Here is a 23,137-nt window from a genome sequence, read left to right on the forward strand (position 1 = left end):
ACGAGGAGCCTTGCAGTTTTCTATCGACAGGTTCTGCCCAATTGCTTCTTTCCCAGGAATGACGATGCATCTTGAAACCTTTGACTGCCACTATTCCAATCACCTCCAAAACCATAGAGAGGAGAGACTCGAATCGTGAACATGATCCCGCGCCCTGACTCATTGCGCAGGCTCAAAGTACTGCTTGAGCACCTGTTTCTTATTCACCTTGCCCATTGCGTTCCGGTCGATGGAGTCGACAATCTTCAAAATCGACGGGATTTTATACGGCGCCATGTCTTCTTTCAAATAACCTCGGAACGTCTTGAGGTTGATTGGAGCCTTGGTCTGTGACGACCATGAGATGTCAGCCAGTGGTCCAAACTCACTCAGACCCAGCTCGCTCACAAGGGCAAGTCTGGACATGATTGCAAAAGCGACAGAAAAGAAAAGGCTGGAAAAGAAAAAAACTCACCGTATCCCGAAGCGTCACCACCGCAGCGACTCTTTGACCCCATTCCGCGTCCTCGACACCAACGACTACGACCTCCCTCACGATACCACCGAGCACTTCGTTTCCGAGAATCTTCCTCTCGACCTCCAGTGCCGAGATCTTGTATCCGCCCGACTTGATCAGGTCGACGCTCTCCCGCCCGAGGATGAAATAGGCGCCGTCGGCGTCTCGCTTCGCCACGTCTCCCGTCTTGAACCATCCGTCCTCGGTGAACGACTCGGCCGTCGCCTTCTCGCGGTTGAAGTACTCGGCGAACAGATTGGGACCTTGAATCTCGATGTTGCCCGCCTCGTCCTTCCCACTCGAAGTGATCACTCGTCCCGTCTCGCTGGTCAGCCGCACCTTCACGCCGGGTAAGGGCCAGCCGACACTGCCGTCGATCCGTCTCTCGCGTTCCAACCCGCAGCTCAACGCCATGCCGATCTCCGTCATGCCGTAGCGCTCGAGGAGTTCGTGGCCCGTGATTTCTTCGAATTTGCGTTTCGTCGACACCGGTAGGGCAGCGGATCCACTCACGACCAATCGCAGTGCGTTGGCGCCCTGTCTGGCACCCGCCTCGAGTTGCGTACCCCGGATCTTGCTGTCGAAATGGTCTATCAGGCGCGAATAGACGGTCGGCACGGCCATGAACATGGTCGAAGTGCCCCTTTCTGACCATCGCGTCCAGACTACACTAGGGTCGAATTTGGGATGCATCTCGACAGTCCCACCTGCCAGCAAGGTCGCCGTGAGACCGTTGATGATCCCATGGACGTGGTGCAGGGGCAGGACGTGGAGGAGGTGATCTTGGCAGGTGTACTTCCAGGCGTCGACCAGAGACTGGGCTTGGAAAGTGATAGTCTCGTGCGTACTTACGCAGCCCTTGGGCCGAGACGTCGTACCGGACGTGTAGATGATGAGTGCGCGGCGGGATAGAGAGAATGCGCTGGTGAATTTCGGCAGGAATGTCGAGCGGCTGCTGGGCGACTGGGAAAAGGGCGTGATGGTAATCAAGGGAGTTGTTGGTGCTTGCTCGCGAAGACCAGTTTCGAATCTAGCGAATGAAGGGTGAAGGATAATTAGTGATGGGCTCGAGTCGGATATGGTGTATTGTAGCTCTTTCAGCGGATGGGATGTGCCTGTACATTGAAACACGTTAACAGAGGGCTGATTGATTGATTGATTGTGAAAATCAAGAAACCACCTACACAATGGCACAGAGATGGCTCCGGAGGCCCAAATGGCCCATTGCATGACCACATAGTCATACCCTGAGGGCGTGAGGAATGCCACGCGAGACTCTTCGCCCACGGGAGGGCTGGGCGGCAGAAATTGCTCGATCTGCGCTTTGAAGATAGCCACGTCGTTCAACAGCTCCGAGTACGTGAAGCTCTGGTCTCGCGCCGTGTCGATGATGGCCGCTTTATGCGGGTCTGCTAGAGCGTGCGATCTGGCCTGCACAAACAGAGGTAACTCTGGTATCGAGATGTCAAGCTGTGGTTTCGATTTCGATTGCGAGTGCGAGCTTAGCGATCGGATCCGACTCTGTGACTGGAAGTCCGCTGGGAGCGACCATCTAGCATCGCCATGGTGTGGGACAATAGGCGACTCTGTGGCCATGATTCCTTACGACGGCGTAGAATTGGTATTGTATCTTGAATGTATCAGCTCGTACAAGCCTCGGAACGGTAAATGTCGTGATGATAGAGTGCAGCAACTTGAAGGGGTGAAAGCGGAGCCATGGTCAAAGGTATTATATATAGACACGCACTCCTTGCACGGAGTTCAGAGTTGTCCATCCCGGGAACGAAATTGCTGGGAACGCCAAAAATGGACACGTTTGCCCCCAACGAGGCTCAAAGTGAATAGTTTGGTCCGACGCGAATCAACTTGGCGATCAGAGAATGGTCGATCGAGGGCCGCGGCAGAGAGAGAGAGCAATGGACAGTCAATGTGGAGGACAGAGATTGCCATCGGCAATTCTTTTGGAGGCCGAAGCGACGGGATCAATATGCATGAATCATCGCAAGAGGGACAATTTCCGGACCCGCGAGGCTGCACGAGGCTGAGAAAAATGTGACCATCACTCAGTCACGCTGAGTCGGGATGATATGAAATCTCATTGTACATCGTGAACCTCTGTTCTCTATGCCCGGTGCGATATTGCTTCGTGACAATAAAAAGAGATTGTTGCGCATCGTCATCGACGTCTTCAAGCAAGATACTGCGCTCGCAAAATCGCCCATCAAGAATATCCAAAAGCCAAAAGCCCGCATCAGCACATCTCAGTCTTTGCGGTTATCGCACTGCTTCATGTGGGTAGTGTTTCTCGTCTCAGATTTGCCCAACAAATAGACACGCCGTCAAGAGCCCTTTCTCCTTGGAAAGCCCTGGCATTCGGTTCGCCATACCTTCGCCGTCGATCGCAAGCCGAGCTCATGCTTCCCCAACGGCATCATACCGTCAAATCCTGGAAACTTCACCTTTCCTTCACGTCTCTAACATGTATCAAATAACAGGTCCAGCCCGTATTGTTCCTCATGCTCAAAAGGGTCCTTGTTTGCGACATGGCCGTCCAACCACAGCTTCCTCTTCTCTCTCCGCTCTCGTCGTGAACGCTGTTCTTGCAGGCAGTGTTTGCACCATCGCTCCTTGTCCAGCACTCCTTCGAATCCGAAGCTGTGCATGTACTTCCTTCGCGGAATACTCGCTATCCAGCACGACGCACATCGAGCCTCTCGTCTGCCCGCCGGCGGCGGGATCTGGTCGAGTGCTTTCCACCCCCGGTCGACGACCTCTGGCGCAGGCAAAAAGGGCGACACTGGTTTGCCGGTCTTGGTCGCTCTCCATTCCCAAAAGGCGGCCCGTCGATTCGACCCAGGTCCAATCCAGATGAAGCCGAATCTAGCCAGCACCCGGTTTCGCGCAGCCCTGGTCTCCCTCTTGGCCTGACGCTTGCGGTACTTCATCTCCCTTCGAGCCCGCCATTTGTCAAATGCGTCGACGACCTTCCGCTCCAAGCCGCTGATCTCCAGTTCGTCGAGGTCTTCGTCCCGACGAGCTTTCTGCTCCAGCTCAAAGCAACTCACGCACCCCCACCAGAGCTCGAACGCAAAGGTGCCGCAAGCAGCGCACACGCCCACGTCTTCTGGCGGATTGATCAGGCTTTGACCCTGGAACACCCAGCGCCGGACCCTTTTGGTCTTGCTGACCACCTTGGCGGTATCGCTCCTCTTGACCCAATTCTCCTTCCACCATGATCCCTCGACGTCACGGTACCGCCGCATGCAGTGCTTGCACATCCTGTTGTGGGCAGATTTGGCACCTAGCCCGGTCCCGCGCGTGGTCATGCGCTCGACGAAGTTCCACACGGGCTTCAGTTGCAGGCAGGCGTAACACCGCAGCTCTTTGGCCGGCCGTTCGACGAGGCGCAGGTCAAACGCATCGTGGAGCAATTCCCATAGATGGCCGAATCGCTTCCGCGGGTAGAGGGCCCTGTAGGCGCGGAATTGCCGGACCTCGTCTTCGAGGTATTGCTGGACCAATTTCTCGCGGACGCGCCGGACCTTGTCTGGCGTGAGCAAAGCGTACATGGCGCGACATGTCTGCCGGAGAGCGAGCAGCGTGTCGAACCCCAGGTACTTCGTTGCGATGGCATAGTGCAGGTCCGTTGACAGTATGGCGAGGAACGGACTAGTTTGTCTTCTTCGGCTGCTGCCCTCCGATGATCGACTGATGATGGGCGTAGAGACTACTTCTAGCAATCTAGTTGATGTCCGACACAGCGTCGTAGCAGCGCTTTGAACCCGCCTTGTGTGGTTGAATTGCTGATTGTCGTTTGCGTTTATACTTGGTCTTGCCCCTGCGGGACCTTCGGAGACCTGGACCGATGATTGATCTTTGGCATTTTTACTGCCTCGCGAGAACATGTCGCGATCCAGCAATCGACGCCGAGACGGAAGTCGAAACGAAAGAAAGAGACACTTTATCCAGACTCGGATGATGGATGTCTTGCGAGGCTGAGATGACGAGCGATACGAGTGTTCGTCTGTACTAGTACTGGTCCGGCCTCGTGGTTCTCGCTCTAAACCGGAACTACAGAAACGGAGAGTGAATCAAGGGCGGAATTCGTAATATTTTGTGTCGAGATGGCTCCGCGAATGATCATACCAAGACTGTATGTATGTCAAGGAGGTAGTCGTGATCCGAATCCCGTCAAAGGGAGTACGACGATGGTCTGACGTTGATGGGTTTGATGTTTGACGTACCAGTAGTTGCTGGTTGTGATGGCGGGGTTTCTCTCTTTGGCAGAAACGCAACAAGTAGTTAAGAAACGAGACAATGGCCAGTCACCAGGCCGCCGATGTGGTGAAATAATGACCCAATTCAATCCATGTGACACACTGTCAAGAAACAGGGATGCGGGATTGGGATTGGGATTCAGCCACGGCCAGCGCCAGGCAAGGGGGGTTTCAAGACATACAGCACAGCAAATCAGCCTGGTGAGATAGAGACACCTACGGAGCACCGAGGACGAGTAGCATGGCGAGGAGTAACTCTGCCTACCAAGGCACTTGCTATCTGCTTCTGCTGGATACCTGAGATACGGAGTGACTGGCCGCGAGTCGCTGTCAGATTCAAGGCATCACCGCCTCGTTCAGCCACAACGGCCACTACTCGCACTACTCGACCGGTGAGAATGTACGGTACCTCTGTATACTCCGCTCCGTATACAAAGGTACCTAAGGCTGCAAGCTCCGTGCATCCTCCGCAACGTCCTCAACCACGGCTGATGCTGTCCTTCCTTTCATGGAGTACCTTTGGACATTGGATGCAAAGATAATTACAAACGGGAGAAATCAGTAGAGCAGAACATGAGCAATAGAAACAGAAACAATTGTCCCAGTTCATCTAGTCTTATGATTACCTATGTAGGTGTCAATCGTCGCACATGAAAAAGACCAGACCTGTGCGATTCTCCTTCCAAATGCCCAAATCGCTGTGCAAACTCAAAGCCCTTCGTACAAATACACGAGGTCATGAAACCGGACATTCCAATCCTCCCGCCTTTTCTCAGGCTTTCGCCAAAACACGACTCCTTCGAGAAGACCCGACGATTTGTTCTCCAAAAGGACAAACTAAAGAAAGGCCAAAAAGCGTGCGTAGGCGGTGTAGACCCCTACTACTTGGTCAAACATTGTCGTTGTACTTTCTCTACATCATGGACATCAACGAATTTTGTGCATATGCCTATTATATCAAATTAGGTCAGGTTCTGATACTACTGTATGGCCGTGGCACACTGCGTTGCACCAGAGGTGGCACTTACCATAGGCTTGATATCGGGATGAGGTACAGCTTCGAACTGGTGGTATTCAAGCTTCAGCTCGGGGCCAATGTTGATGTATGCACCCTTGTTCTCTGTGCTATCACAGTATTTGGGTGCCGAGAATACTAGAACATGTGTTAGCGGACAAACCCATAGCACTGTCATTGACGCGAGATCCAACATACCTGTAATGCACTTCCCGTCGTGCTCGACTTCGTAGCCATCCATTCGGACCTCGTGGCTTCGAATAACAGCCTCGAGGCCGTTGTTTTCACAGAACTTCTTCGTCACATCGGGTCCAAATTGTAAGCCTACTCCTCGCTTGCTGGGCCCTCTTCCATTTTGCGGTTGGGGATCTGTCCAGAGCATCTCCATCATCAATCCTTGCTGACCGGGTTGTCGTTGTGTATGTCTGTCGAGTTTGCGGATGTCATCGAGTGTGACCTTATCATCTGAAAACAGTCCACCGTGGAGTGTGAGATACTTTTTGCCGATCAATGTGGCCAGGGGTAGTGCGGAGAAAGATTCTGAAAACAGCTTGAACGTCTTTTCGTTGTACTTGGCCTTGCATTCGCCTTCGAAGCCGTAAACGCGGTTCATGTCGTCGGTCTCGTGGTTGCCGCGATTCAGGAAGAATGAAGACGGCCTCAGCCACTTGTAGGAGTATAGCAGCAGCGCAATCTCAGTCGACCAGGAACCACGATCCACAAAGTCGCCGTTGAACAGATAGGCATGCTCATCCGACGGGTAGCCGTTGAGTCGGAAAATCTCCAGCAAGTCAAAGTATTGTCCGTGAGTGTCACCGCAGACCGTCAACTTCGTGTCTTGGGCCACTTCGGTTTCAACCATTGTTGGCTCATCGTAGACAATGTCTCTTACTGCCTTGATGATCTGGAAGACATATTTGCGGTGGATTTTCTTGCCGTTCTTGAATCTCTCGATCATATCATCAATGAACTCTTGTGTCATTTCGTCTTTTAACCGGACCCCATCGTATGTGTCCTCCACCACCATAGAATCAAGGTCGAGATCTTCGAACGCCGACGGCGGGTCTGCCACTTCGATGGCCTTGAGGAACTGTATCTTTTTGACCAGCTTTTCGCATTCCGCCAACTTTAGCTTGGCCTCCTTGTTGTTGGGCTCTTTCCGGACGACCGTCTTGAAATCTCGGAGCGCATCTTGGGAGTTGAGTATGGCGGTATTCGCAATTGCACGTCTCCAGTATGCCTGTAGCAAAGTAACTGTCAGACCAAATTCTGATGGATCGTGTAGTTAACCTACCTTGATGTAGTTCTTGTCGAGTTCGATGGCTTTGGTGGCGTCCGCTATCGCGTAGCCATAGGCCTCCAGCTTGATGTTGGCCTGAGCTCTATTGCAGAAGAAGGACGGTTCGGCATCATATTTCTCTATTGCTTTTGTATAGTAGTCGATGGCAGTCGGCCAGTCATGTTCGGCAAATGCTTTGTTGCCCTTGTTCTTGAGGGCCACTGCTTCAGCCTTGTCGTTGGTGGAATTCATGGCGAGGAGACAGCCGCCGGGAGAGGTCAGGGAAAGACAGAGAGGTGAAAACAAAGAATCAAACAAGAACCCCGTATTGTTACCGAGTCATTCCGTGTAAGTGAGGATTTGGGTCGGGAGGGGATCGACAAGTCAAACTGCTCGTGTGCACTTTTCGCCCACGGAGGTCGAGAACTTTCCAACCGGGGCAAAAATGTGTCTGTTGCGCCAGCCTCGAGCCGGGAGTGTGCAGCCTTGCCATTAGAGACTTGAGTTGTACCAATTCTCTTGCGGTGGCGGGGGCGGCGGAGATCCCTCGCCTTGTCAATCTCCGAAATTCCATGCCTCCTTGTGCTTCATCACCGTCAAATCCATCTCTGGTCGCAGTCCTTTCTCACACACACCCTTCCGATTTCCTGCTGCCCACACGGCGTATCTCGCTCTCTGAGGTCCGCCCACCAGGTCACCTAGTCACCGCGCAAACATGGCCAATCGCGGAACTCGTAATCGAGCATGCATGGTTTGTTCTATTGTTCAGACCGGCAGCGTACGTCTCCTGTTACTCATCTCCTGACGCGCAGCTCACTGACTGGCTTTTTCAGGAATTCTTCCGCAACGGCTGTCCGAACTGCGAAGAGCTCCTCAACCTTCGAAACTCGCAAGACGCTATCCAGGAATGCACATCACAAGTCTTTGAAGGCTTGATCACAATGACCGATCCCAAGACCTCATGGGTCGCCAAATGGCAACGGCTAACGAATTATGTCCCTGGAGTGTATGCCACGAAAGTCGTGGGTCAATTGCCGCAGGAAATTGTCGATGGAATGGAAGACCAGGGCATCAAATATATTCCTAGGGATGGGACATCTGTTGAGGACGAAATTGCTGCGTGATGAGAAGCTCCATGCGGGATCATTTCGACGACGACAAGATGGACTCTATCGCAGAGCGTGAAATTCCTCACGGGCACGGCACACCGATGATGGAAATTCCAAGCAGCAAGGGAAAAAAGGACGTTGGGCAGATCGATACGGCTCCTCCGTGGACTCTCTCTTCGCCTCACAAAGCTCTTCTTTAAGACGGGAAGTCCAATTGGGGAGGAGTTGAACAAGGCTTGAGAAAGTACTAAAAATCCAGGACGGGAAGCCGTAAGAATTAAAGGAGGGCAAAACACCGTGAGAAGATGGCAAAATATGGCATTTTGTTATAAAGACGGACGCCTGCCCCATGGCCAAGGTCGATAGCTTTCAGCTTCCACTCCATAACGCCAGACCATTGCGCGTTACACCACTTCGACCATATGAAAACACGGCGCTTTTATAGCGACTTGGCCAACTTTTCGAGCGAGTCAAGCAGGATGTCAGCGTGATGCTTCTGGAAGATCAGCATAGGCCGTAGCCTGACTGCCGAGGCACCGCTGCCACCGATGTTGATGCCCAAGGTTTTAGCTTTGAGCAGGAACTCATCACGCTTCGGGTTATCGAATGCAATGAAGGTTCCTTGGCCCTGTCCTCTGAGGTTCTGGAATTGCTGGGGATATTTTTGGGCGAGACTCTCGATGCCAGCATAAAGGTAGTCACCAACCATAGCCGTATTCTCGACCAAGTTCAACCGTTCAATCTCGCTAATGATTGAGCGGAAGAGCAGCGCCCTTGCCGGGTCACCCATCCAGGTATTGAATTGACGATACTAGAGTAAGTATTGTCAGTATTCAGAATAGCATCTTTCGATCCCAAGCACACTCACCGGCTTGTTGGGTCTCAGTTCTGGGTTTCCAAAGTAGTAACCTGCTGTCTGGGCTTTCTTGGAGAAGGTGACAATATCCGGAGGGTCCTGCAGATTCCAGTGATCGTGTGCCCAGAACTTACCCGTTGCACCCACGCCGGTCTGCACCTCGTCCACGATCAGCAGAACGTCGTGCTTTCGTGTAATCTCCCGCAGACCTCTGAAGAAGGCTGGGCTCGCGTGGTTGTCGCCACCCTCTGATTGGACGGGCTCGATGACAACGGCGGCTACAGGGTTGTGGTAGTTCTTGATGATGTCCTCGGCCTCCTCGAGACAACGCTTCTCCTCGGCTTCGTTCTCCTTGACGTGCTCGTGCAGGGGATATTTGAGGCTGGGGAATGGCGCCTGGGGCCAATCGAACGCCGGAATGTCCATCTTGTGGATTGGTTTGCTTCGCGTTGTGGACAGACTGCCGAACAGACGTCCATGGAAACCGGTCTTGAAAGACATTATGCTCAGTTGCGGAGCACCAGGAGCTGCGTTGTTCATGCTGCTCTCGATCTCGGCGTCGGTAAACTCAACATGCGCTCCACCACGCTGTTGCTGGCGCTTCCACATGAACGCGGCTTTGTATGCCGTTTCATTCGCGTCGGAGCCAGACATTCCCGTAAATACCTGGTTGAGCCCACGCGGGGCCACCTTGAGAATTCCTGTCTCCAGGATGCTGGCCCAGTCGTGCTGGGGGAAGTTGCCGAGCGCAGGGCGATTAACAAGGGCGGACACCATCTCGGGTGACATGGCGGTCTTAACCAATGCCGGGTTTGAGTATCCCACGGGGATCGACGCAATCTGGGCGTAGACATCGAGTAGAATGTTTCCGTCCAAATCAGCAATATAGTTACCGTAGCTGTGTTGGTAGTTCGCCATCATATTTAGAGAGCGAGTGTCGAACACTTTGTGTAGTTCTGCGATGGCCTTCTGAGCATTAGGGCCCGGAATAGCCGTCGTGACTGTAGGCCCAGCGGGCTCGTCTGGGAAGAAAGGCGTCTCGGTGCTTGAGGAGTCGACAATTGCGGCTGCGGCAGCGCCATGCCGGCATGGTGTGCTTGATGCATAGCGCAGAGAGGAGCGGGCGGTTTGTCGGGTTGAGAGGCGGGTTAGAGGGCGCAGGCTGCGCGAAGAGCGGAAGAGGGTGGCCATATTTGAGGGTTGAGCATATATGGACTCGAGGGGAGGGGTGAGCAGAGGAGTCTCAAAACACTTTATGTATTCATTTGAACTATTCAGCCTCCGTAGTCGGTCAAGTAGTTTGTATGGAGGAAATGCGCATCCCGGGCCGGTTGCACCGGTTGTAGGTGTAGAGTCACCGGCAAGAGAGTCGACGTGGTGCGGAATAGTCCGTCCGTCTACCTCAGAGGGAGCTTCTACTGAGCACCGAGATAGTGACCAGGATAACGGACGTGGGGTAACGTCTAAAAAGCCACTAGGGCTCATCCAGGGTCGACAAGTGTCGGCCCACCTTCCATACATATGTGTACGGGGCTCTCCAAGGGTCAAGCTTAGCTCTCGTTTTACCTTCCCTTGATAGACAGCCCGAAGCTACAGTATCTCCGCGCGTTGCTTCTTTTCCATGTCGCGCGGAACATGTGACGGCAGCAATGCATCAGTAGATGCGCTCATTCAGCCAAAATCAACTCATCTCAAAACGCAAGCTCTTGATTCTCGGATCTCATAATTCAGCTTTCCAATGCTGTGACAAGAACAAAGATCCTCTTAGAGCATGCCACTGACCTCTTGACCCCTTTCCTCCCTTTGATATCCTCGTATGCGAGCCATATTGCCGGGCCGACCCCAGTCGAAGCGGCAGGCTCTTAGTACTGCTCATTGGGATGGCCTTCGTCTTGTTGTGAGTCCCTCTAAACTCCAGAATTCAGATCTCTAGTCTGATCCTCAACGCAGGCCTACGTCTCCGGCAACGCGGCCATCATCCTTACCGGCCCTCAGTCTGTCATCCAGACAATATACGTCGACACCGTTGAATCCCTCCTTGCGATAACAATTGATGAAGCAACGGGGCGAATAGCTCTCTGCGATGCCGAGCATGTCTATATCTATCGACCAGTTGGCCGAGATGAGGGCGTTCTGCGGTGGGCACAGGTACACGAGCTGACACATGCAAAAGGCCTTCGGGTGACCTCGTTATCTTGGGGCTCTTCGGAAGAACTACTGGTCGGCGGTTCAAGGCTGGCTCTTTGGTTCATCCCCGAGGCTGGCTCGCCGAGAATCACCTGGGAAGAAGAGCTGGCGTACCCGGTAGCCCTGGCATATATCTCTCCCGACAGCAGCCTGATCGCGTCCGTGGGGCAGCATGACAGATTGGTCAAAATCTGGCGACGGCTGTCGTACGAAGCAGAACGTGCCAGGTTTGATGTCTCCTACCTGCCACATCCAGCAGCGGTCACGAACCTGCACTGGCGAAAGCCATGGTACCTCGAACAGAACCTCGACAGCTTGCTCTACACCTTCTGCTCTGACAACCATGTCCGGGCATGGACTATGTTCGACCCGCATGCTCTGTCCGTCTTGCAACAGGTTGGTGATGTTGATATGAGTGCTTCAATACAGCCCCGGAGGCTCAGTGTGAGTTCCATGAGCACGAGACGCTATGCATTCATAATCGATAGTCGCGATTTTTCAACAGCCACAGAACAAGCTGTGCGAACATCGAGTGCAGGCACTAGAGATCACGCTCTCGAACATCTCATTGAAATAGCCAACCGAAGCCCGGAGATATGTATTGTCCTTGACGGACTAGGCCATATGTCTGTGTGGGGTCTGGAGAATGCCGGCTACAAGAACAAAATCCCTTCGGTCTTTCCTGTTTCTCACGTGGATGGGATGAATATACATGTCCCTCAACTGAGCGACCCCTTGGAAGACTATGTTCAGTTCTCCATTTTCGCAGGTGGCACCACACGTTCGTCTCTCTCTCTACTGCTCCACTCTTTTGCTGGTGACATAGATTGGTATGATAGCCCAATCACACACCTCTTTGATACGGCCATCAGACAAGATCGAACACAGCTAATATCCTCCCTTGCCGGTCATGGCGGTCCCATCCACCGTGCGGCACGCAATGTCGCCGGCAACATCATCTTGACCGCATCTGAAGAAGGCGATGCTATAGTGTGGCAAAATGGTGCGCGAGGCGAAATGGCACCTTTGCTGCGCCGCAGCTCCTTCACCGTCAGAGCCGATATTATTGACGCAGTTGTTATGTCTCGAGGAAGATATGCGGTAGTTTTGACAATTCATAGTCTCGAATTGTGGGACATTCAGCATGCAAAGGCGAAGCGTCTTGGTGTGCTCGAGATTGACCCGAAGCGTATCCCAGAGCGGATCACTCAGAGTCGAGTTGCGAGTGAGAGGGCGTTGACCAGTCGTGTGATCGTGGGATACTTCCAAGATAGCGCGACTGAGGCTTGGGAATTTCTACTTCCCATCGGGGACGGTGTCTCGACCAGAAAGGCAGGGTTTCAAGAGATTATCCGATCGCTTGGTGATATCAATCTGCATGTTCAGAACCGGTTCGGGTCCAAGATATCGATCTGTGACAATATGAACGCCAGCAATCGGCCTATTGATCCTCGAACGCCCAGTGCTATGGGATATGCTGCAGCACTGGCCAAGAATGACACCATTGAGATGGTCAAGTCCCAAGAAGAACTAGACTCAAATAAGCCTCGTCTATCCTCAGGGGTTTCCTTCGAGACTGGAATTTCGAACCCAAAAGCTATGAGTGCAAGTGGACTTGGTAAGGTTGTCCTGGTCAACGACGACAGCAGCAGCCTCAGTATCTGGGATGCCAAAACAGGCTCCTGGGAATACCAGCACGAGCTGGACGGGACTGACACTATCAAGACATTTGCGTGGGCAGTCTCACCACAAGGCCAACCTCTCCTCGCGGTTTGCTTCGATTACCATATCGTCGTCCTCGCTCAAGTTAGATATTCGTATCCGATGCTCGAGAATGCCTGGGTCGACCTGCGACATATTCGCATACGAGATTTCGCGACCTGTCGCATTGGAGACTTGTGCTGGTTAAGAAGCGGTGACCTGGTCGTAGGCTCTGGCATTCAATTGCTGGTGTTCAAAGGTTACGCAAGAAGTCACCACAATCAAAACGCCAAACCACTCCAGGATATCCAGAAGCGAGCATCTTCCGAGTCTGTCTTCCCTGTCGTCTCTGCCACGAATTCGCTTTTGCCTATATTTCACCCTCTGTTGCTTTCGCTGTTGTCTGCTGTTGTAGGTTTAACAGCCTGCAGACAGATCATGGTCCGGCTCAATCATGAACTCAAATATTTTACCGAAGGTGACACCTTGTCTAGTTTCCTCGATTTCTGGATAGGAGACTTGGGTCGGAGAAGTGTGGAGGGAAAAATCAACGACAGCATGGACCTCGTCATGGACGGCGTTAATGGTCATGTCGAAGAACAAGCTATCTCGGATATTACGGACAGTTTGACTGAGAAATTGAAGCAGCATGAGCTGTGGCAACTCGACGACGAATCGCAAACCACATTGATCAAACAGGTATCGGTGTACTCTGAACTGGAGAAACAGGAGCGATCGATCGATGACAATGCTCGCCGTTACCTTCAAGCATTGTATAGTTCAGACGACTCTGGAGTACCCTGGAGTGCAATTGTATTTGCATCCCGGAGTATATCTCAAGAAGTATTAGTTGACCTCGTTACCCGTTTTTACGGTGGCAAACTTACTTGGGAGGCTGCACGAAAGTCGGGCCTGTTCTGCTGGCTGTCTCACACAGAGGCTTTACAACAGCAAATGGAAAACGTTGGCCGTGCAGAATTTACCAAGCATGAAGACCGAAATCCTGTAGACAGTTCACTTTACTATCTTGCGCTGCGCAAGAAGAACGTTCTTCAAGGTCTGTGGCGTATGGCGATTGGGGTTCGAGAGAAAGAAAATACACTAAAGCTTCTGGCCAACAACTTTAGCGATCCGAAATGGAAGTCAACGGCATTGAAGAACGCTTACGCACTTCTCAGCAAACGTCGTTTCCAGTACGCAGCAGCATTCTTTCTCCTTGGGGACAGCCTATGGGATGCAGTGAATGTGTGTATTCACCAAGTCAAAGATCTCCAGCTCGCCATCGCCATTGCTCGAGTATATGGGTCAGGTCAAGATTCCGCATTGACCAGACTTCTCGAGCAGAGAGTTTTGTCGCAAGCCGTCGAAAGCGAGCATGGTAGATGGATGGCTAGTTGGGCGTTTTCACTGCTGGGTCAAACAGAAGAAGCAATCCGGGTTCTTGTTCATCCTGTTCACGTTGTGGTCGGGAAAGACCTGGACACAATTGAAGGTTCAATGGTTGGTTCACTGAGCTATACTGCCAACGATCCTCTCTTGTCCGTTCTTTACCCCCAACTCCGCGCCGACTTTGTGAAACAGAACAAATGGCGCGACATTATCAGTCCCCAAGATGAATGGTCGTTTATCATGCGATGCGTACGGCAATATGTGCGGATGGGCTGTGACGTACTCGCCCTTGGGTTGGTTAGAGATTGGGAGTTTGTGGCGGAAAGTCAGGTCGCTGCGCCGACTCAAGAACAAGAGGCCGAAGCCGTGTCTCCCAAGATCCAATTGCAAAGACGGAAGACATTTTTCGATCTAGAGAAGGAAGAGGATCAGGCCAACATTGCAAAAGCGAAGGTCCACCATACCGAGAAGAAACCAGCACCGACACAATTTGTTGAGCCGAGTATGGACAGTTTGTTAGATAATTTCGGATTCTGATGGAGAGAAGTTTATGCTGCACAGAGGGCGATGGTTTGTACTTTTAGTAGAATAAGTTCACATTCATGGTATGTATACATGGATGCGGAGAAACATCAATCCGATCCGATGCCAGAGACCGAGAGATGTTTTTTTTTACTCCTTACGAGACCGATGATCACTTTTTTACTTTAATCGTCACATACACCAAGACACCTTTTTGTCGCTGAAGGATACTCATGAGTGAATAACACAATACATGTCCTCTCGCCAATGCGGCGTCTAAGTCATACTGCACGTGTGGAGAGTGCATCATGTTGTGAAGAAGAGCTTGGTGAGTATCAGAATCCCTTCGCCATCTTCGACACGCGTTCCATTCCCATTTCACGAATACATCATCCACGACTGTTCTTTTCTCACTTTTAGACACACACGTTCTCGCACTCAGTCCCATATCCAATCTCGACTTTTTTGTTTGATCGCTGGGCTGTGAATCACTCACCCTCACTCTCCAAGCACAACATAACCCGAGACTGGAGTACTTTGTCATTATCACACTCTCTTTTTCCAGATTCGGTCCTCGTCCGGAGTACAACATTAAGTACTCTGTCTTCGCCATACTCAGTTTTCTTCTTCGATTATTCCCATTCCTTTTGCGTCACGATTCACTCCGCAATGCCAGTATCATACACGCTCTTCGTCGTCACTTTCGATTCCCGCCACTAACGTACAATCCCGGTCCCTGTCGGTACAAAACGTCGTCTAATCAGTGACGATTGCTCATGGGAGTTAGTGTCCTCAGCTGGGTATGCGGAATGACTCTCTCCTGCCTCAGTGGTCTTCTCCCTGTCGTCTCATCGTCTGTGTTTGTGTCTGTGTCTTTGCCCCTATTGGCGTGTGTGTGTGTGTGTGTGTGTGTGTGTGTGTGTGTGTGTTTGCGTCACTGGCTGGAGGTGGAAACGGAAGCGGAGGTGAAGAGAAGAAAGCCTTGTCGATTTCCTCGTTTCGATTATCGCTGTCATTTTGAATCGGAGTTTGAGAGGCTGGGTCCAGCACCAGCGCCGCCATGCACTCTTTGGCTTGACTTGGAGACATGATTGTGATCTCTGGCAATTGTGGCGCCGACGGCAACGAGGATGTTCGAGTCTCAGTCATGGTGGTTCTTATGTGGCCTAACAGTTGCGGGTGTAGTTTGGGACTTTGTTGAAGGTGAGTCGGTGCCTCCCCGTTCCCGTGACCGTGTGTGTTTGGCTTTGGACTTGGACCTGGACATGGACGTGGATGCGGACGTGGATGCAGACGCAGATCAATGTCGGATTCCGTGGTCATGAGGCTTGGAATGCAGGGTAACGGTTTGTTTTTGTTTTTGTTCACGTCCACGTCCAGCATTCCAGCTGTTCCTGGTTGTTTGCGTACGACTCGTGAAGCTTTGTTGACCGACGTTGGAGCCGTTCTGGGGGTTGGATTTGCACTGGTGTACGAGCATTCACGGGAGTGGCTTTGGCCACGACGACGAGTCAAGTTCGGCATCCACTTTACACCCTTGATTTTCTTGACAAGGCTCGTCTTCAACAAGCTAAGGGTTGGGCCATAGTTGTGGCGGTCGTGGTGCGTGTTGATGCTGGCCTCTGGCTTTGCTTTCGTCTTTGTGGTCGAGTCAGCTGTTGACTCCGGGTCTGCATCTCCTCCTGCTGCCCCTTTCTGGCCGGAAGTGATCTCCAGATCTGTCTGTGTGCTATGCACAGGCATAATAGGAGGTCCGGAGTCGTCCTTGGTCTCTGGAATCCCTGCGCCTGGATTGATCTGCGGACCCAAGAAGGAGCAGTTTCTGTTCGCGTCATTGGTGTCGACAATCTCACTGGTCATCTTGTTCCGTATCTTACCCGTTCGGTCGACTGTCCATTTCGACTTGTTTTCTCCCTTTCGTCCAGGAGCTGTGGTGGTCTTGAATGGAACGAAGCTTGAGTCTGGATCGAAGCAAGGGTCAGGGGTAGGCTGCAGAGTTGAGTCTGATACCAATGATGCTGACGAAGTGGATGCAGATTCGATCGTGTCCCAAGATAAGCCTACTCCTCGATCTTCTCCTCCAGCGAGACGTGGTTGGTTACCTTGCGGAGCGTACTGATACCCTTCCCATATGTCGTTACGGATGACCTGGAACACACCGCCGCATCGGCCTGCTTCTCGACGACGCAGACGGCGATCTTCAGTCGTTATTGTCACAGTGCCGGGGGTGGTGATGTGGCCATCATGGTCCTGGTTGGCCATGGAGCCAGCACCATTTGCCTCGATCGAAGATCCCTCTCGAGCCATGATCAGACTCTGTGGTCAATGAACTCTGGTCTGAGTTCGTGACCCTCCGGACGACGTGACAGAAGAACCTCTCAACGGCTAGGTCTATGCTTTCCAGTGCGATCCTGTGATCAAGGACGTTCCGATGTCCAGGACAACAAGATACGAGAGAGAAGGTAGAACCGTCACGTTGGCAATACGTACGATCCCAATCAGTTGACACCGACTCTGTCATGAGAAGAAGCGAACACTGATGGCTGCCAGGGAGATTATGTTTGGATGTTGATGTGTTGAGGTTTGCTACCCGCACTACGCTATACTACACTACACTACACTATACTACAGTTTGTGCCTTCACCCCATTGTGTACGTGCCGGGTTGGACAAACAAATACGACAAGGTGCATTCACGTCACGACAAGGCAGTACCTCCCAGCTGACGAGGCAACAATAAAGGCAACAACGGCAACGAGCAGCACCAGACATTGTGAAGGACGACAACGTCATATCGTGGCATACCGTGGGGGTGAAGAAGCGTACGTATTGGGTATGCCATGTGGTGGATGGATGCATGGATGCATGGATTGAAGTATGGAAGGACAGTTACTCATACTACCAAGCAGTTGCTAGGATGAGAATGAAACCCGTACTCACTCACACCGGTAGAAGATTACATGAGATTAAGAGTGGACGGTATTTCAACATTGTTCTGCACATGTCTCGCTCGAAGCGGGAAGTCTCCTTCTCCTTCTCCTTATTTCCAACAGCCTTGCGCCGGCCCCAAACTAAACGACTGACTCCGCTCCATCGCGCCACCACGTATTAGTCCAATCTTAACCATCCGGATCACCATCGACTGCCAGCTGCTTCGGCCATGGTATAGAGCGCACGTTCTTTCTGTCTGACAGGAAGAATAGGCCCCTACAGGGCTGAGGATTTTCCCTTTCCCCATCTCGAGATAACTCACTCATCCCAAGACATCGACGATATAAGTCAAAGTGATTCGGGTTTTGATTATTCACCCTTATGCTTCCTCTTCATCAATACCTTCGACAGTGGATTCCTGGCCTTGAACCGCAGAAGCGTGGCAAAGTATACGACGGCATAATTAAACCCAACAAATGCACAAAAGATCCCAATATCGCGCCACTTATGTGAGTAGTACACACTGAACCCACGTCCAAACTCATCACCGTTGGCATACTGGCAGAACTCGCAGAGCCCGTTGGAGGCGACTTGGACGTAGCCACCGGCCTGACGAATGTAGGGTTCAACATATGATTGGCATGTTTGGCCCGGTGGAGCGGGCTGCAGGAAAATCAAAAGATTAATATACGACGACAACAACGAAGTGATGGCAAATAGGGGTAATCACTCACAAAGCGTGCGTATTCGCCTTGATTGCAGCGTACAGGTTGATCGTGGATAATGACCTGTGCGGGAGAAATTAGGTGTCAGCTTCAGCCTTGTCCAAAATTTGAAATTGTACAAAGAAACCTCCACAAAGACAGACACGGCGACATCAAACTTACACTCAGCATTGCCTCAAGAAGATAGTGGAACGGGGTAAGCCAGTACATCCAGGAACGCCAGAAAGATGGAAGTTGTTGAGGTGGCACGACGACGCCACAGAAACTCACGACGAACAAGAAAAAAACAGGCACGAGCAAGCTGGCCAGTAACTCGTTGGGCGAGAATGCCGCGATGGCTTGTCCGAAGCTGACGTAGTACAGCTCAAACAAGCATATACAGAGGTACAAGAACCCCGAGGTGAAACTTGTCGTGGAATGACGGTACCCCTGGAACCCGAACCACCAGCAGCAATAGTATACGGTGCCGGCGACGATAGAGTACGGGATCTCTGCTAACACGGCGCCTGTGGTCCATGCTATCCAGCTATAGATCTTCGCGTTGTTCTCACGAGATTGGAAGATGTTTCTGGAATTGAGAAAGACAGGTTGGAGTTGCTGGATCAAGGGCGGCGAGATGGTGAGGGTCATGAAGACGGCGAAGAGCCGAGACTGGAAATCGATCGAGGCGTAACCAAGGTGGTAGAATGTGAATGTCGTAAAGAGACCAGTCAGGACGTGAAGCATGAATTTGCCGATGATGTAGTTTGGAGTGCGCTGGCAAGACAGAATTGTTAGCAGAGAGCTAGCTCGAGCGGTGGAATAGACTAATAGTTACGTACCCAATACGAGACAAAAGATCTTCTGACCACGGCGACGATTTGCGTCGATAGTGGCATCGCATACTCTCTGTCGTCTCTGATGTTTTTGCTGTGCTCAGCGCTTTTTCGTCGTTCGATCATTTCCGAGATCTCGTCGGATCGGGACCGATAATTTTTGCTTTGCTCCCATACATCTCCCCAGTCCTTACCATGGTAATTTGGGTCGCCTGCACCAATGACTTCAAGCATATATTCGGCTGGATTCGCGTCTGGTGGACATTTTCGAGCGCCGTTTTCTTCGAAGTATCTGATGAGCTCTTGCGAGTCGTCGCCCAGGGGCCCATGATAGACCACTCGTCCACCGGATTTGAGCAGCAGGAGCTCGTCAAAATGTTCGAACAGGACTGCAGAAGGTTGATGAATGGTGCAGAGAATGGCTTGTCCAGCATCCGCTAGTTTCCTCAAGAATCTGACAATGTTGAATGCGGCTCCGGAGTCTAGACCGGATGTTGGTTCATCCAAGAACATAAGTAGCTCCGGTTTGCTGGCCAATTCGACGCCGATGGTCAGACGCTTACGTTGTTCTTGATTGAGACCTTCGCCCACACGGCCAATTGTGGCACCGGCAATATCTCGCATTTCCAGTAGGTCAATGATCGTCTCACAGTAAGCGTACTTCTCCTCCACGGGTACTTCTCGTGGTTGTCGTAGGAGGGCTGAGAATCGTAATGCTTCCCTCACGGTAGATGTTGGTTCGTGGACGTCCATCTGTTCGGCAAAGCCAGTGGCGCGCTGAAAGGATTTGGGCAGCGGTCGACCGTCGACGAGAAACTCGCCAGTGACCGTTCCAAAATTGATACGCTGTGCTAGTGCATTGAGCAAGGTTGTCTTGCCTGCTCCACTTGCACCCATCAGCGCAGTGAGCTTGCCGGGGCGGACATAACCTTGAACATTTTGTAGTAGCTTCCGCTCGCCCCTTTCGTAGGGAATCACGTAGTTGACGTTGCGGAACGTGTATACGGTCTCATTCTTTGCGACATTCTTAATGGTCGAGTCTTCTTGTGCAGAGTTGGTCCTGTCACTGCCGTCGCTGCCAGGATCTCTGATCTTCTCGGCGGCCATTGGGCTATTGCTTGCTGCAGCAACTTCTTCGTCCCTGTTAACGTTCTTCTCACGGCCACCAGCCTCGATTGACTCCTCCACCTTCTTGGGGACTTGGCCGCGCTTGAACACAGTGATGGCTCCACCTCCAGCATTGGGTTTCATGATTTCCATACCGAAAGCCGTCACGGCGAGGAAGAAGAGGAAAAATGCCCACAGGAACCCAAAGTTTCTCCATAAGTGGCTGCGCTTGTATTGAAATGCTTGCTGAATATATCGGGCGCCGTCGACTGAAGTTCTGCCAGGCTGGCTTCCTGCCAGTGCGCACGACTGATACTGAGCTCTAGCTTCGGGACCCTGTGGAACGAGGTACGGTGGTGTACAATCCATGATTAGTCCGGTAAATTCATTCGCCATTAGGCACTCAAAGCCATATTGAATCCAATTGATCCATCTCAGCCAAGAGAACCATGGTTTCATCTGAGAAGGAGCTGACACAGGTCAGTGGAAAAATAGATCGGAAGATAAGTCTGTACTCACGAATCAGATAGCCTGTGTACACAACTAGGATCTGTATCGAAACGCCAGTAAATCTGGTAGCGTCATCGAGCGTTTTACACAAAGCTGAAATTGCTCTAAAGAAGGCATAGGTGGTCATGGTTACTGTCCAAATGATGAGACACGATATGAAGAACTGTGAAGCAGACGCAGCTAACTATAACAGAGGTCAGTAGATGCAAAGCAGGCCTATGGATGGTCACTAACTCCGCCCATCCAATAAATGATAACATTGAATAAGAAAACCTGGATGGCGACAAGTGGGACATCGACAACGGTTTGTGCGATGGCGTAGGCAGCTGGCCGGTAGAAGGAGAACGACTTGTGCTTAAGCAGAATCGGTTTCGATGAGAATGCGGCTGTCATCTCTGCAAGGGCAAGTAAGGCATTGAAAAGCAAAACAAAGAATATCGCACCGCCACGAGGAAATGCACCAGCAGCAGTTTTGGGCATCTGGAAGAAGAGGCTGCCCACAATAAGACCCTATGCAGGTTTAGCAGAATCCAATGTGGTGTTAGGAAGTAATACCTGGAAAACAATTCCTCCCCATTTGCCATATAACGAAGCCTTGTCACCCACCATGACCATAAACTGACGCTGTGTACAAGCAATCACTTGCTTATGGAATGGAAGTGTATAGTTCTTCCTTTTGTTCTTCCTGGACCTGTTTTCAAGCCGGTCTTGTTTTTGCCTCTCAAGCTGCGCTTCAAAATCTTTGATATCTTCGAGGTTGCGTTGATAGGCATCGCTTTGACGATACAGGGCAGCGAACTCGTCCGCGTTACGAGGGATGCGATCTTCCCAGCCCTTGCGAACTGATCTTGCATGTTCGTCGGTTACAGAGGTGAGGAAATCTGCGGTTGTCCATCGTTCGGGACATTCAAATCCCAGATCAAGAAAGTATTGTTTGGCCCTGTCAGACGAGCCGTAGTAGAGACACTTACCATGGTCGATGAGGAGGACTTTGTCCACAAGTTCATACAAGGATTCGCCGGCCTGGTAAAGAGACACCGCAGTCGAGGTACCGGCCATGTTAGTCAGCGTTCGAATAGACTGGACATATTCCAAAGCGGTACTCGCATCAAGACCACGACTCGAATTGTCCCATCCCTGTACCGATGCTCTTGTGATCATTGCCTCAGCGATACTGACTCTCTTCTTTTCACCTCCAGAAACTCCGCGAACAAATTCGTCTCCAACTTTGGTCCCGAGGGTATGTTCGATCCAGAACAGCTTGGTGACCACGCGGAGAAATTCTGCCATGTAGTCCGCACGAGACTCTCCTTCTAAGCGTGATTCCTTCCCGGGAGTCCGACACTTCAACGCGAATAACAACGTACGTTTGACTGTCAGAGTGGCATAGTGAAGGTCATCCTCAGGGTTGTAGATGACCTCCCCTCGGAAGTCTTTCTTCATTCGCTTTGCGTCTGTGCCACCGTATGTCACGTCTCCTTCGACGGACTCAAAGCCTTCTCGTTGATTGCAAAATGTCTTGAGAAAGGTCGAACAACCCGAACCGGGTCTTCCGAGAACCAGTAGCATCTCGCCGGGCCGAACGCAGCCGTCAAAACTGCTCAGAAGTTCTCGAACAGGAGGTTTTCCGGACGCAGCTTTGGCACCTCTCCTGAACAATGTTCTGATCATACGAGGCAAACCGAGAAATATGTCGCCGACTGTGGGCTGGAGACTCGCCCCCAATCCGACGCCTTTCACGGTCAAGTTTCGGAAGACGACACCACTGTGTCGAGTGTTCTCTTCCTCGCTGTTTTGTTGCCGAGCTTTTCCAAACATCCGGGACATCAGCCGTTCAATCTCGTCATTTTCTTCTTGAATCTCCGCGTTCGACTTGCCAGAAGCGCTTGTCCGTCGCTGAGATAAGACTCTGAACAAATCATCTTCGGTTTGAATACTCTTCCTCGTGATCAATTGTGGTCGGCTGTCTGGAGTAGAGGTTGTCTTAATTGGTTCAAATCTGGATTCTGTCCTTTCTACTGGCGAGTGCTCGGTGGAAAGGGTACTTGCCGACGAGCTGGACATGCCGTGAGGTTGTGTGTGACTGAGTTGTGGATCATTTGTGGCAGAAGAAGACTCTGGCGAGGAGATGGAAGCGGAGGCCGTGACATTATCCGTCGTCACCATCCGATATGTGGACGTTCCTGTAGAGGGCACGGGATTGGACTCTTTATCCATAA

At 51.7% G+C, this 23,137-nt stretch overlaps 8 protein-coding genes across 8 annotated transcripts; 2 read left to right on the plus strand and 6 right to left on the minus strand.

The window, feature by feature from the left end:
- Positions 1-159: 159 nt before the first annotated feature.
- Positions 160-2,092, minus strand: PV08_09756 (uncharacterized protein; the record flags this gene model as incomplete). The annotated part of the gene is made up of 3 exons (XM_016384072.1): positions 160-327; positions 455-1,611; positions 1,681-2,092. The coding sequence occupies 3 exons, from the start codon at positions 2,090-2,092 to the stop codon at positions 160-162; spliced, it is 1,737 nt and encodes a 578-aa protein (XP_016232695.1).
- Positions 2,093-2,970: 878 nt separating this feature from the next.
- Positions 2,971-4,401, minus strand: PV08_09757 (uncharacterized protein; the record flags this gene model as incomplete). Its single annotated transcript, XM_016384073.1, has 1 exon — positions 2,971-4,401. The coding sequence occupies one exon, from the start codon at positions 4,399-4,401 to the stop codon at positions 2,971-2,973; it is 1,431 nt and encodes a 476-aa protein (XP_016232696.1).
- Positions 4,402-5,686: 1,285 nt separating this feature from the next.
- Positions 5,687-7,319, minus strand: PV08_09758 (uncharacterized protein; the record flags this gene model as incomplete). Its single annotated transcript, XM_016384074.1, has 4 exons — positions 5,687-5,722; positions 5,802-5,926; positions 5,987-7,028; positions 7,083-7,319. 4 exons carry the CDS (start codon positions 7,317-7,319, stop codon positions 5,687-5,689), a joined length of 1,440 nt encoding a protein of 479 aa, XP_016232697.1.
- Positions 7,320-7,782: 463 nt separating this feature from the next.
- On the plus strand, positions 7,783-8,191 carry PV08_09759 (uncharacterized protein; the record flags this gene model as incomplete). Its single annotated transcript, XM_016384075.1, has 2 exons — positions 7,783-7,845; positions 7,901-8,191. The coding sequence occupies 2 exons, from the start codon at positions 7,783-7,785 to the stop codon at positions 8,189-8,191; spliced, it is 354 nt and encodes a 117-aa protein (XP_016232698.1).
- A 424-nt stretch (positions 8,192-8,615) lies between these two features.
- PV08_09760 (4-aminobutyrate aminotransferase) lies at positions 8,616-10,223 on the minus strand (the record flags this gene model as incomplete). The annotated part of the gene is made up of 2 exons (XM_016384076.1): positions 8,616-8,987; positions 9,045-10,223. 2 exons carry the CDS (start codon positions 10,221-10,223, stop codon positions 8,616-8,618), a joined length of 1,551 nt encoding a protein of 516 aa, XP_016232699.1.
- A 625-nt stretch (positions 10,224-10,848) lies between these two features.
- On the plus strand, positions 10,849-14,846 carry PV08_09761 (uncharacterized protein; the record flags this gene model as incomplete). Its single annotated transcript, XM_016384077.1, has 2 exons — positions 10,849-10,929; positions 10,983-14,846. 2 exons carry the CDS (start codon positions 10,849-10,851, stop codon positions 14,844-14,846), a joined length of 3,945 nt encoding a protein of 1,314 aa, XP_016232700.1.
- Positions 14,847-15,656: 810 nt separating this feature from the next.
- Positions 15,657-17,138, minus strand: PV08_09762 (uncharacterized protein; the record flags this gene model as incomplete). Its single annotated transcript, XM_016384078.1, has 1 exon — positions 15,657-17,138. The coding sequence occupies one exon, from the start codon at positions 17,136-17,138 to the stop codon at positions 15,657-15,659; it is 1,482 nt and encodes a 493-aa protein (XP_016232701.1).
- Positions 17,139-18,130: 992 nt separating this feature from the next.
- On the minus strand, positions 18,131-23,135 carry PV08_09763 (uncharacterized protein; the record flags this gene model as incomplete). The annotated part of the gene is made up of 7 exons (XM_016384079.1): positions 18,131-18,424; positions 18,496-18,549; positions 18,649-19,242; positions 19,308-20,878; positions 20,928-21,102; positions 21,153-21,428; positions 21,474-23,135. The coding sequence occupies 7 exons, from the start codon at positions 23,133-23,135 to the stop codon at positions 18,131-18,133; spliced, it is 4,626 nt and encodes a 1,541-aa protein (XP_016232702.1).
- Between the last annotated feature and the right edge of the window lie 2 nt (positions 23,136-23,137).

This window comes from Exophiala spinifera, assembly GCF_000836115.1.
Source record: "Exophiala spinifera strain CBS 89968 unplaced genomic scaffold supercont1.7, whole genome shotgun sequence".
NCBI lineage: Eukaryota > Fungi > Ascomycota > Eurotiomycetes > Chaetothyriales > Herpotrichiellaceae > Exophiala > Exophiala spinifera.